Raw genomic sequence first — 13,763 nt, forward strand, 5'->3', positions numbered from 1 at the left:
CGGGCACCTGGGCGTCCTGGGGGACACGGCGGTTTGGGAAAGGCATGCGTCAATTTAGCCCTGGTGTTGACTTAAGCGAAAGTGCTAAGCCATTCCTAAACCTAAGTCAATACAGACTTAAGCCAAAATTGTTATTAACGAGCTCTAATCTGATTTAAGAGCCTCCGAGCGAGCCGTGTCTACAGGACGCGCGTTGCCTTGCGCCGCGCTCCGCGGTGCCCGGTCCGGGGGGGCCGCAGCGGGAGGGGTCGGGCTGATGCAGCCCCGGGGAGGAAGGAGGAAGGCGGGTATCGGGGAGAGCCGGGCCGCCGTGATTTGGACTGGCCGGTGATCTCCCTCCGCCGGATAACTTCTTAAAACTGTACCCAGCTCGGCTGCTCTGGGGCGGTTCGGGTCTGTGCGAGCGCCTCGGGCCGGGGCTGCCGGGCCCCCTCTGCCGTGCCCGCCCGGGGTAGTGCCGAGCGCCAGCAGCTCCGCTCGCTCCGAGAGGGACATGCCAGTGCATTTCTTCCCCTGTCCCAATGGGGCAGTTGAGCCCTCCACTCCACCCCTCACTGGGGGCCTTTCTTTTCTTCCCCACCAGCTTTGAGCAGCGCTGTTTCAGATTGGCCTTTTTATGTTTGATATAAAGAATAGTTGTTGGCCAATTCCATCTTTTCATCGCTGCTCTCCAGGCCCGGGTCCAAGCGGCTTGTCAGATGCTCATTAACTCCCCCTTTGGCTCTTTCCAGTGTGTCTCCTAAGCTCATTGTGCCAAGAACTAGCGCTTCTTTCTTTTTACATGGCTCCCTTTCTCTGCTCCATCAGGGAGACAAATTACTTTCCAAAAGGGATCGCCAGGGATGGTTTAATGAGAATTTCTCCAGCGCTGGCCGTGGAAATCAATGTAGTTAACATTCGGTGCACTTAATTGGACTTTTCTCTTCTGCCTCCTTCAAAAAAACTCTGAAGCTATCCTGTTAATCTCTCATTTGTAATCAATTGTGTTGACTAAACAAAAGTCTAGGTCGTCCTTTCTTCCTGTCCCAGACAATCCTTTGTTGCCTCTAAATGCCTCATTCTTGAGTGCTCCTGGTCGTGTAGATGGGTCCGATTTTTGACAGTTCATTATTGCGCTTTTGTCCATTTAATCTCCCTCGCTGTGTTTTGCATGTGCATGCCTTAATGAGCTCCGTTGGCAATTAACATGTTTCTAGCAGCAAACTGGTTGCTCAGACGTTTGGAGAGCGGAGTGCAGGGAAAAGGGCAACGCAGCTGCCTGTAGGTTGGTCGCTTCCCGGTGCCCGGCGCGGTACCGGGACGCACCTGGGAGCCGCCCGGTGCCGGGGAAGCGCCGGGCTGGGCCGGGCGGGCCGAGGGGGAAGCACGGAGGCGCTGGCACGTCGCTCTCTGCTCAGAGGCACCTCTAACCCTCCCCCCGAGGCACCGGCACCGCTCAATCTGTTGTGTGCGCGGTTGCGGCGCCGGGAAAGGGGTTTTTGTGCGGGTTTTGTGTTATTGAGGCTTGCTGGCAAGAGTGCCGAAGTGTGAGCAGTCGTGGACAGCAGAAACATCTTGTGAGGGAGAAGATAATTGGAGTCTCTGGCGTGTGTGTGTCTGACAGAGCCGCCCCTCCCCCGCGATCTGCGGCTTGTGTGTGCCGGGATCCGGGCGAGAGCCGGGGGGGGGGTCCGGGGCCGGCCGGTGGCGAGCGCGGTGCCGCGGCCCCTTCCCGGAGCGTCCGAGATCGGGGCAAGCCGGAGCGACAGCGGGTCCGGGGAGGGCTGCCCGGCGCCCCCCAGGAGGGGCCAGGTGACCGAGCCCACCGGCGGCGGCGGACACGGCGCTCCGGGTGCCCCCGCGATGCCCTCAGCCGTGACGGGGATGCCGCCCTCCCCCCAGACGGCTCTGTCAACAACGCCGCTTTTTATAAAAATGCGATAAGAACGCACTTCCTTAATTCCCTCCCTGGGAGCGGGTTTCGCGCTGCTCTCGCCCATCAGGAGAGCTGAGGAAGCAGCCTGCGCGCTGTCTGTGGGGCCCGCAGCCGCGCCTGGCTCCCGCTTTCGGCTCCCGGCTGGCAGCCCAGACCTCTCCCCGGCGCCCGAGGTGCCGAGAGAGCGGCGCTTCCCCCGGACCTGGCAGCGGCACCGGCTCCGTGGGCGCCTCTCGGGATGCGCGCGCCCCGCTCCCGTCCTCCGGGACCTCGTCCTGCCGCGGCCGCCCCCGGCACGGTGTCCTCAGGGAGAGAGGGGTCCCTCCCGCTGTCCCCGGCCCGTGGGTTGTCCCGCCCCGTCTGTCGCGGCGGCGGGAGAGCCGGGCTCGGCTCCCGCCTGCCGGGGCTTCAGCCGCAGCCCCTTCACTTGCGGGACCGCTTCCCCCTGACAGGGTTTCCGGAGAGGTGACGGGGTTTGCATTTTTTTTTCCTTTTTAAAATTTTCCCTTTAGTCTAAAACTCTCCCAATTTTTTTTAACAAATTCTGTTACGCTCTTTTCCCGCTGCCAGGATCACTGGACATTCTTTTTCGCTCCTCAAACCGTCAAAACGCTATTTCAGACACTCGAAAATGCAAACCCCGAGAAACTCTAAAATCGCCCCGTCTCTACAGCGGGAGCGCGGGGTCCGGAGCCCCGGCCCCAGCCCCCAGCCCTCTCCTTGGAGAACATCGCAGCCTAATAATGAATCCAGAAACCCGGAGCGAGGGGTTGACTCCCGTTCCTGCGCTCGGCGGCGAGCTGTGCTCGTCCTCGCCTCCCTCTATTTAACCACTCAATTAAGCGGAGGAAGGTGAGCTCCCCATTACGCCGTCCCCAGGCATTTCAGTGCCTCTCTCGTTCCCCTCTTCATTGGCAAACCCGGCCCGAGCAGCACGCACACGCCCGGCCTCCTCAATCTCCTTTCTCCGCTAGAATAATATTGTTCCTAACGACGTGGCCGGAATAGACACTTGCGTATTAAAAGTGAGGGAGGGGGGGAGATGAGAAGGGAATATTTAGTGTAATCCAAGTGCTTGATTATCCATATTCTGATCACAAAGAGTTTCTGAGGCCTGCTGGGAGTGATTAGATTAATGTAATGCGGTTTGAAGGGTCTGTGTTTTCTCTCTTAATTTGGGTCATTACTCGGAAAGCAAGCGTGAGATCATTTTATCTGCATGCAAGGAAAGATAGTCATTCAGGAGCGGTTTAAACACGCCGTAATGAACCGACCCCGAAAAGCGGCGCTGGGAAACTCCGAGCCGCCCTTCGCGCTGCCGGTCGGGGCCGCGCAGCCCCGCCGGGGGTCCTGCAAGGGCTCTGACCCCGTTCCGGGGGACGGCAGCAGCCCTCTGAAGCCGCCCGGCTCCCTCCCGCCCTCCTTTTGCTCCTCTGGTGCCCGCGGCGCTCAGCGGGCCCCGGAGCGGCAGGGCCCGGCTCCGCAAGCCGCGCTCGCACGGGGGGACAGCGCCGTGCATCCCGCTCCCCGCTCGGGCCGGGGCCCAGGTGGGAAATGAGACACCTGCGAAGGGCCGGTTTATTGTCCCGTGATAGATATAGATATAGATATATTCCTCACTTATTCGAGCGTACATTTAAAATGGAGATTTACAGACACGTATAAAGAGCGCTGTCCTGGCGCCGGGCGGGGGGCGGCCAGCCCGGCCCGTCCTGGCCCGCTCCGGCGGCGCAGCGCGCCGTTAAATAAGATTCCTCTTATATACAACTGCGGCTCGGGGTCGCTTGCTACCGGCGGCTGAGCTCGCTGGGAAAAGGACAGAGAAGCGAAGGCTGGTTTGGATAAATAGTGCTGGCCTGGTTGAGCAGGTCCGAGTGTGGCGGCGCGCCGGGCCCTTAGCTCTGCCCGCTGCGCCCAGGGTCCCGCGGCGGAGGAGCGCTGGAGACGCTGTCGTGCAACTTTCGGACGTGCTTCTTTAAATCAAAGTTTCTGCAAAATCCTTTCCCGCAAGTGACACACGTAAAGGGCTTCTTGTCATTGTGGGTGTGCATGTGGAAAGTCAAGTTATAGATCTGGTGGAAGGCTTTGTTGCAAATGGTGCACTTGTACTGCTTCTCTCCGCTGTGGGTCAGCTTGTGGTTCTTGTAGTTGCCTGCGAAAGAGGAAAAAGATGGAAAAGGGAGTTACCCGAGGGTGCCCGGGCAGCACGGTGCACAGGTAAGGGGGGCTTTAGGAAGTGTCTCCACCCGCACCCCCGTCCCACTTGTCAAACTCGGTCCTCGTCAGCGCGGAGCAGCGCGCAACTGGCACGGCACAAATGAGAGGCAGGGTCAGCCCGGTGACCCGCGGCAAACGGAGGGCTCTGGATTAGGACCAAGGCCCGGCACCTTTCATTTAAAAAGCATTTAGGGGGAACCGTCAGCACTGCCCGGCGATGCGGCCCAGCCTAGAGGGAAAGTAATTGGGAGCGGCGGCGGATCTGCCCGCGCCCCTCGCTTTCCCCAGCCGGGCAGGGCTCGCCGCGTTTAATCCCCGCTAATGATGGGCGAGGGCCCCGGCGCGTCCCGGCTCAGCTCACCTTTCTGGTGGAAGCCCTTGCCGCAGAACTCGCAGACGAAGGGCTTGTAGCCGGCGTGGATGCGGATGTGGGTGTTGAGCGTGGAGCTCCTGTTGAACGCCTTTCCGCACTGGTTGCACTTGTGGGGTTTCTCCTGCACCGGGGTGCGAGAGGCCCGTCAGTGGGGGCTGCGCGGAGAGCAGGGGCGGCCGCCGCCTCCCGCAACCCGGCCGCCCCCCACCTACCTGGGTGTGGATGATTTTGTGCCGGCACAGGGTGCTGGCCTGGCGGAAGCCCTTCCCGCAGACCTTGCAGACGAAAGGCCGGGCCCCCGTGTGCACCGGCATGTGGCGGGTGAGGTTGTAGTGCGCGTTGAACACCTGCGGGGAAGCGCCGGGAAGGCGAGGTCAGGCACGGCCCCGCCGCCGCCGCCGCCCCCGGTTCCCCCACCCGATGCCGGCGCCCCCCTTACCTTGCCGCAGACCTCGCAGGTAAAGTTTTTGGGCTTGCCCTCCGCCGCCCCGCCGCCGCCGCCCCCCATCTTGGCGTGGCCCTTGGGGGGGCCGCCGCGCTCCGCCGCCGCCGCCTCCTTCATCACCTGGTCCAGGTGTCCCGGCAGCCGCTCCTTATGGGCGAAGGGAGGCGGCGGCGGCAGCTTCTCGGCCGCCAGCCCCGCCAGCTTGGCGTTCTCCAGCAGGAAAAGCTTCTGGTGGGCCGAGAGCCCCCCCGGCGACGGGGCGCCCAGCAGGCCGGCCGGGAAGAGCTGTCCGTGCAGGAGGTCGGCCGGGTGGTACGCGGCGTCCAGGTAGTTGAAGTAGTAGAGGGAGCGGGGGGCGGCCGGAACGGCCCCTGCCTGGTGGATGACCTGCGGCTTGATGAGCCGGCCGCTGGGCTGGCCCAGGGCGAGCTCTGCCTTGCAGCACACGCCGCAGTTGGCTTTGCAGAGCCCCGCACCGCCCCGCAGGCTGCTCTTCCACAGCTCCGAGTAGTTGAGAGTCTTGGAGGGCAGCTCGTAGCCCAGAGGCGGGATGGGGATCACGCAGGGCAGGGGCGAGCACAGGCTCAGCGGCTTCTTGCCTGGCTCCGGCCCCGGCCCGCCGTGCCGCTCCTCGAAGGCCGGCTTGGGCTCCGACGTCTTTGCCATGATCCGCTCGATGGAGAAGGCCAGGGTCTTGGAGGGGTTAGCGGTGGCGGCTCTGCCGTCGTGCCGGGGGCAGGAGGAAGGCATGACCGTCTCCAGCGACCCCGGGCTCGCCATGTCGCTCCGCCGTGCGGGAACTTGGTGTGAGCAGCGACTCGCTCCCGCGCTCGGCTCTGCATTCCAGAAAAGCCAGGAGACAAATCAATTTAATAAGCACCTTGTTCTCCCCCCACCCCACCCCCCACCGGCACCCCCTCCCTATTTACATTCAAATGAACATATTCAAGAACAATGGCACGTAGGGTACCAGATTACTGCTCATTAAGCGGAACACGCTAAAGTAACATGCAAGCTAGACCTTGTTAGTATTAAAAAAAAAAAAAAAAAAAAAAAAAGGAAAGAAAAAGAAAAACCTTCCCCAGCCCGATGCCACCCAGCCGAGCCCCAGCGATGGCCACGGTCCGGGAAATGCGGGAGCAGGGGCGGGGGGCACGGCGAGGGGCGGCGGGGCTCGCCTTAGGACCACTTACCTTTGCCCAGCTCCGGCGAGACTCATCCAAGCAGCGCAGCGTGGCCACAGTCACATTTTGATAGCAAACATCTTCCTGAGCGTCAGATCACGGTCTCGAACATTTAAAGCTGACATCATATGAAGTCACTTTGAGCAGAATGACATGGGGATGCCACCATGGATCTTCCCCAAGCCGAGGCGCCGGGCTGGAGCGCGGTGGGTTGGGGCAGAGAGAGGAAGACGAGCCCCCCCCTCTCCACGCACAATTTCCTTCCAGTTTAAGACGCACAAATCGCTCGTGTGCGAGCTGGGTTTTTCCTCTCTCTCTCCCTTCTTAAAAAGCAACTTGCAAAGCAGAGGAATCGTTTTGCATGTGGCAAATTAGAAGGCAAGTGCGATTCACAAGTTGGGTGGAAAAGAGTGCTCCAGTTCTTGCTGGGGTTAGAAGAGCCACTCCGAATGAGCGTGAGGATTTTTTTTTTTCTTCTTCTTCCTTTTTTTTTTTTTTTTAAGAAGGGGGAGAATGATTTTTTTTTTTCTAAAGCAACTACCACGCAACCATGCTCGAGTTATTTTGGCAACCCATCTGCAATCAGCTCCGTTGCAACCGAGCTGGAAGATAATTAATAAATTGTCACTTATCTGCGAGCCTCTCCAGCATGTATAAATTAATAGCCAACCCATTAATTAGGACAGTGTATTAATGTTAATTAAACTAAGTTTAATTCCAGCCCTCTCCCCTCTCAGGGTAACTGGTGATTAGCCTTAAATAAATGCGGAGGGAGTCGTGTCCAGGACTCGAATTCGCTGCTGAAAAAAAAATTTTAAAAATAATAATAAAAAAGACCCGTGTTCAGCAAAGGGAAGTTCTGCAAGTTGTCACCCCCTAAAGGTGTCCGCTGCCCCGGGGGGCACCCGGCGACTCTCCCTTGCCCTTGTAGCCCTTGTCCTGCCCCCCCATCACTCCCTCCAGCACTTTCTTCTTCCCCCTTTCCCCCCCGCCCCCCCAAATAGGCGACGCTACATTATAGCGCCTGGATGCCGGGGTTTCTTTCCTTCCTCTCTCTAATTAAAACACCGTGATGCGGGAGGGGAGGATTTGCAGAAACCTCAGATGCGAGGACGCGGTAATTGAGAGAGTCCCGCGTACACCTGTTTGGGGGGGCCCGGCTGCAGGGCAGCACCCCCCGGGCTCTGATTAGCCGCCCCGTCCCTCGCCGGGGCTATTCAGCCGAACCAATTTTCCCCCGGCGATTCAGGGCGCTCAATTCTCTTTCACTTGTAGCCACTATAGCGCTGCGTGGAACCTGGTTTTGTGTGTTTCTAAAATAAAGGGGAGGATTATCCGGGGGAGAGGGGGGGAGCGAAGGGTTTAGATTGAGCCTGGCCAGAGGTAAAGCAAGCAATGAAAAGGCCCCTATATATATATATTTTTCCCCCTCCCTCGCGCGTCTAAGAAAGTTTAGAGGAATTCGGGGGTTTTGTGCGGCGCTGACAAAGCCGCGCCTCCTCTCCCCGCCGGGACAGCTCGCCGGCGGCTGTTTGCAGACAGGCTTTTTCACCTGCGAACCACAACACGCTCCAGAAACAAACTTTAAAAGCGGCGGCCGTCCCGGGCTGCCTGCGGGCGGAGGGGAGCGCCCAGCCCCGGGGGTTCACCCCGCCTGGAGCATCCATCAGGTGCTGGCGCCCGCCCAGCGCTGCCCGCCCGGAGCTGCCGGGTCAGCGTGCGGGGGAGCGATGGAACCGTCCCGCTCCCGGGGGAGAGGCTGGGACGGGACCGCGGGGAACCGCAGGAGCCGTGCCCGGTGTCTGGGCTGCGGGAGAGCCCGGCTGAGCCCCGGGCAGGCACGCTGCACCCGAGCCGCGGTGCCCGCCCAGCCCGCGCCTCCTCCGGGCAGCGGGAGCGGGCAGGCGGCGGCTGCGCTGGGCTGGACTCCGCTCACTGCCGGGGCTCGCCGGCTTTAGCGAAGTATTTAATTAGCCTCCACAAACTTCTTTTCCTCGCCTGCAGATTATACTGAGTGGAGGGTTGGGAACTATTTTACACCTTGCCACTCACATGTTAATTAATCTCTATCTAACCCTAATTGCAGTTTATTCAAGCACCGCTCAAACAGCTCACCCACACAATAAACACTGGGGCTGCTTTTATCCATATTACTCCCCGCTCACACGTTGAGTAATTAACTCCAGTACCAACTAATAGTGCAAACAAATATTTTCTGTAAACGAGATGATTTCGGGCAGGATAAAAGAAGGGCTGCGGAGCCGGGACCGGGAGCTCGCTGCCAGCTTCCCCGAGCCGCCCTCGTCCTTGCCGGGGTGTTTGCTGAGCCGGGTCTCTCCCTCTTTCCCTCCTTCCCTGGCCAAGGGGGCAGCTGGCGGCTCGCTGCTGTGCACCCACCGCCCTGTTCGGGGCAGCGGGTCCCGCAGGCCCCGGGGCTCCTGGGGGCGAGGAGAGGCAGGGGGGCCCTCGCCGAGCCCCGGGGCTGCCTCCTTCCCGCATCCCGAGGCCGGGTACCGGCTCGGGCCGTGCCGCTGCCTCCCGGCCAGCTCCAAACCGGGTGCCGCACGCCTCACGCATCAGGGCGTTGAGATCCCAGCTAAGACCCGGGCATCAGAGCTCAGTATTTTAATTGAAATCGCAGGTTTAGGCACAGCTGGAGGCCGTCTCTATCGATTCGACTTCTGCTGTTCCGGCGAGCATATTACAACTGACTGACTTTGAGACAGCTGCCCCGGCCCCGCCGCCTGCCCAGCACCGAGCCCGAGCCCCGGTGCTCCCGGAGAGCCGGGCGGGAGGGCTGGGGTGGCTCTGGGGGGGCCCAGCGGCCCAGCCCGGCTTTGGGGGGCAGCAGCCTCTGCACGTCGGGCGCGCAGCGGGCTCCGGGCTCGGCCCCGCGTCCCGCCTCTCCCGTGGAGGCAGCTCTGCCGTGGGGTTTTAATCCTTTACCCCCGACATTTGGAGGGAGAAATGGTTTGCGGATTTTTCCCAAGAAGGCGCACGCCGCAAAGACGTTCCCATTGCGGACGCGATCGCTCCTGCGGTTATTTTTACGCCGCTGACTCCCCAGAAAAACGAGTGCGGTGCCCGGGCGGGCCGGGCCGGGCCCGGGCGGGACACGCGGGGTCACCCGGGGCTCCTCCAGCGCCCGCTGCCCTCGGGGGTCCCGTCCGCGCCCGGCAGCCCCAGCCCCAAACCCTCCCCGGCCGCTGACATCGAAAACCGGCGGGGGTTCCCCTTTCTCTCATCCACAGCCAGCCGCGCTCGGGGAGCGGCTCCCGGCGACTGTCCCGGGTCGGTCCCGGGCGGGCGGGAGCGCAGGGCCCCGCAGGCTCGGCCCGGCTCCCGCGTCCGTCGGGCCGCCTCCGCCCAGGCAGTCGGCACTGGGCATTTCTGGTCCACTGGAAGATAACTTAGGATCCTCCTAGTTATTTAACTTGGCAGCTGCTTAAACTCTGCAGTGGAAGCTGCCGAAAGTTATTAGCATTATGCTTCAATCTCCCCGAAATGGTGGCTTTGATTTCCATGCTGCTTTGCTTTTTATAGGTATTTTTCTAAATACTTTTTTGCCCAATTCTTTTCCCTATTGTTTTTTACTAGAAGGTGACGGACTGCCGGGTCAGCCACCGGCCCGGGCAATTTGGATGGGGCTGTCTTTGTGAGCCGAAGTGGGGGAACAGCTCTTCCTGCGGCTTTGCAGCTTTGTGCAAGGGTGCGCCGGAGGGGCCCAGGGTTGGGCTGCGAGAAGGTCTGGGCTGCGGTGCCGCCCGGCCCTGGCCCCACCGCGCTGCATTTGGGTTTGTCTCCGTGCAAGGCAGCGATTGCGACCTCGAAGGGTCAGCCCAGGGATGGTCCCCAGGTGTTTGGCCGCAAGTGAGTTTGCAGTGGTCAGAGACTGGACAAAATAATGAGCAACGAACAGAGAAGCCAGGGTAGCGAAGTTTGGGGCAGAGGTGAAGTGAGGGTTGTTATCCATGTGAATCTGTCAGGTTATTCTTTTGAAACTTCGATACTTGGTCCAAGGGAGCAGTGCCCCTGCAGCTCTGTGTGCCTCAGTTCCCGCGGGCAGTCCATCCCATGCTGCAGAACCCACAGCATTGGGGGTGACCCTGCTTCCCTGTCACCCAACAGACACAGCCACACTGGGGCAGGAGTAGTGCCTGGCAAGGCCACCTTGGATGGAGCAGTGGCTTTGAGACCCTCCCAAGGTATTTTTTCTTTCCTTTTATTGAGTTATGGACGTTACTGCCTGACTATAGGCAGATAATTTTATTTTATATTTTTAGATTTTTTTTTTAATTGGGGACCTAAGTTTTTGGAGCACTGTAGAGGTTCCAGAGGAAGTGTGGTTGGTGGGATGTTGGAAGCAAACTGGCTGAGTCCTTGCATGGCTGTACTGGTCTATATTGTCAGTGATGGCAGGAGTAACATCGACATTTTCAACCTGAATCCAATTTTAAAAGCTGGTATCTGACCTGCTTCTAAAACCGTTTGCAATCTAGTCCCACTGCAAAGCAACCGGCAGGGCACCGTGGCAGGAGCTGCACAGAGTGCCTCGATGGCAATCAAATGGGCTTATGTAATTCTAAAAATGGCAACTCCTTACTTGCCACATCTCTTTCTGTCTGTGCGGAGAGTCCTGCAGAGCTGCCAAACAGAAGCAATTGAATGAACTCTTTTCCCGGCTCATTCCTCCTTCCGCAGCTCGGAGAAAGTGAGCCAGAGCCTATTCTAGTTTGCCTGTCAACAGGAATGGTAACTAACGGCTCGATCCCAGCCAGGCTTTATGCCCCAAAAACGCTGCCTGCCTGCCTGAGAGGAGCAGAGAGAGACATCCTGAGGGAAATCGAGTTCCTGGTGTGAGACTGGTCTAGCCCGGGAGGCAGGTGAGGAGTCCTTGGAATCCACACCATGTCCAAAGCCAACCTGTCCAGTAAAGCAAGGAGGAAATTGTTGAAAGGGTGAGCTGCTCTTCTCCATCTTCATTGTCAGAAATAGTCATCCTTCGCATTGCAGTAATGGAGCAATGCTGCCTTTCATTTCTGAACACTGAAACTGAAAGATGTTCCTTCCTAATGTTTTGAAATGTTGTACTTTTTTTTTTTTTCTTGACGGAGTGGGAGCTTTTAAGTTTTTCTGGGTTTGTAGGGGTTTTTTCCCCTTATTTTCTATTTAGGAGAAAAGGTGGGAGGAAGTAGAGAAGGAGAATATAATGGGGGGATGGCCTTGTTCTCACTTTCCTACTGAAAACGTTTCAGGAAAAGGAACAAAAAACAGTGAAAATGGGTAGAAGCCCACTTCAGTTTCATGTTCCTATTCCTTCCTTTTTTTTTTGCTTGGAAGAAGGAAGGCCAAAAAAGTAAGTGGGACAAACTCCACGTGTTTTGAATTATTCTCCCCTTAATGAGATAGAAAAACATCTCATTTTCAAAATTACTTCCTTTTTAAATGAAGAAAATCAAACAGAGAAAGAATCCTTCCAAAACCAATCTTTCCACTGTCATTTTGCCACTCACTCCTCACTCAGTGCTGTCCGGTCTTTCTGGTTATGCCACACCAGGTTGTTGGAGGTTTGTATTTGCCATTTTTTGAAGTGTTGTCACAGATGTTCTTACCTGCTGCACAGCTGGACTCCATGGGCTGCACGGTGTGGAGGTGGCAGTGGGTGGCAGCACCTTGTCCCCTTCCCCTGGGGAGGGTGGGACCGGCTGGACTGCAGCATCCCTGTCCCTCATGGTGGCTAAGGCAGAGAGAGCCTGGCAAGGCTCCCAGATTGACAAGTGAAAGTGTTGCTGTGCTGCTTGGGCACAAGAAATGGGTTGATTCATGAAGACATGATCTAGAAAAGCCACTAAAAATCCCCCCAACAATGAGAGCCCAGACTAAAAAAACCAGACCTCATTACTGGAGGAAAAAACTTCAGTGCACAACCCAAGTATTTCCTGAATGTTCAAGAACACCCACAAATTATGTAAAAATAGATGAGAATTTATTTATTTGATTTAATTATGAGCCTAGATTGTGATTTTTGGGGTGGGACTGGAGATAGTGATATTGAAAAAACAGTTGTGCAAAAAGCCAGGGCAGGTCATCAGCCCTGGGGCACAGAGGAGCTGCTTCAGCTCTTCCTCACAAAACACAGAGCACTGCAGAACCCACCAGGAGCTCTCAGACTTCTTGGGTGTGGAGGGTCTCACCAGGGTAGCTGTTTCTCCGTGGAGCTCTAGGCCTTTGGTCCCACAGTCCGTGGATGAGGCTGGTGCTCCATGGCCATGGCCAGTTTGTGCTGGAGGGTCGGGCTCATTAATCCCTGCTCATACACCAAGCACATGATCAAGGGTGGATCTGTCATGGTGAGCATTAGCTGCCCTGGTGGGTCCCATCCCCACTGGTTGACTCCCAGAGCTGCTGAACATGGCTATGGAAGATGTTCCTGTCCCTGCTGTGAGGGTCTGCATGGGCTTGGAGGCTGCCACGTCTCTGCCTCTGACGTAAAACCAAACCCTCAATCTTTCCCTGTTTAGCTGGATAGAAAAATACCTTTCCTGTTACCAGAGTTCATCACCACCACATTCACCACCAGTCTTTGAGCTATTTATCTCCTCCTACCTCCCTTCCAGTGCGTGCTTCTCCTCTCCAGCTGACAGCCTGGGACAGCCCCGACATCAGCTGCTGGTGGAGCTCTCTGTGCAGAAAGCCAGTCCTAAACGGAGTGGCCTTTGCTCCCCCCAGCTGTCATATCCTCCAGGATCTGCAACAAGTCCTGATTTTACAGACCCCATCTTGACAGTCCCCAATCTGATCTGACCACCTGGTTTGTTTTTGAATCGAGCACTTGAGTCATAACATTTCTGTTTATTTCAACAACTGTATTCCTTGCATAGGAAATGAGCCAAGATGGTCTAAGGCGGGGATAGCAAAGCATGTCATGGCTGTAATTACTTTTGCTCTCCCAATATAAAATTTTACAGTATAATCAAAACCTTATTTTCGTAGCACTGGACTCTGTTATTGACTTAATCTTCTTAAGTGCTCCTATTATTCCAGTGATTTCATCGTTGTATGTTGATTTTAATCTTTTGATCTCCATATTAGCTACTGCCTGCAACTAATTTGTTGCTCAGTGTTTTTCTTTGTTTTGACCTGTGAGGCATTTTCCTCATGGCACACAACTCTGCTGGCAGATTGCATATAATCTCTGCACTTTTTTTCTCCCATATTTTGCATAGTTACAACAAATGCGGATTTATGACTCGAAATGGAATATGTATCTTTCAGAAAGGCTGAGGAAAATATCACTTCAGGTTTAGCTTGAAAGCCTAAACTTGTTTGATTAAAGGAAATAGAATGGAATACAGCTCACCAGAGAGAGGTGTCACACAGGCTTTTTTTAGTTCAGCAAGTTCATGATGGGTGAAAACTGCAATAATTATATTATATGCAGTCAGGATCGAAGAGTTCTGAAAGCAGTGCTAGACCTAAGATGAAGAGGGCTGGGTTTTGTGAATGGCTCAAAGGACTCTCCCAGCCAAGCTTGGTTTGATACAACAGTGGCTTTGTTGAATCCTGGCAACATGGAACAGGTTTTTGAACAAATACTGGTGATGGAAGTGCAGAGTTCTCAACTTCCCA

The 13,763-nt window shown here is 56.8% G+C and overlaps 1 protein-coding gene across 1 annotated transcript; it reads right to left on the reverse strand.

Annotated features, from left to right (window-relative positions):
- Nucleotides 1-3,492: 3,492 nt before the first annotated feature.
- FEZF2 (FEZ family zinc finger 2) lies at nt 3,493-6,661 on the reverse strand. The gene is made up of 5 exons (XM_036390763.2): nt 6,144-6,661; nt 4,945-5,786; nt 4,718-4,852; nt 4,494-4,626; nt 3,493-4,067 (listed from the first exon to the last, which is right to left on the reverse strand). The coding sequence occupies exons 2-5, from the start codon at nt 5,728-5,730 to the stop codon at nt 3,811-3,813; spliced, it is 1,311 nt and encodes a 436-aa protein (XP_036246656.1). The 5' UTR covers nt 5,731-5,786; nt 6,144-6,661; the 3' UTR covers nt 3,493-3,810.
- Nucleotides 6,662-13,763: the final 7,102 nt, after the last annotated feature.

Source organism: Molothrus ater, chromosome 11 (genome assembly GCF_012460135.2).
Source record: "Molothrus ater isolate BHLD 08-10-18 breed brown headed cowbird chromosome 11, BPBGC_Mater_1.1, whole genome shotgun sequence".
Classification (NCBI taxonomy): Eukaryota; Metazoa; Chordata; class Aves; order Passeriformes; family Icteridae; genus Molothrus; species Molothrus ater.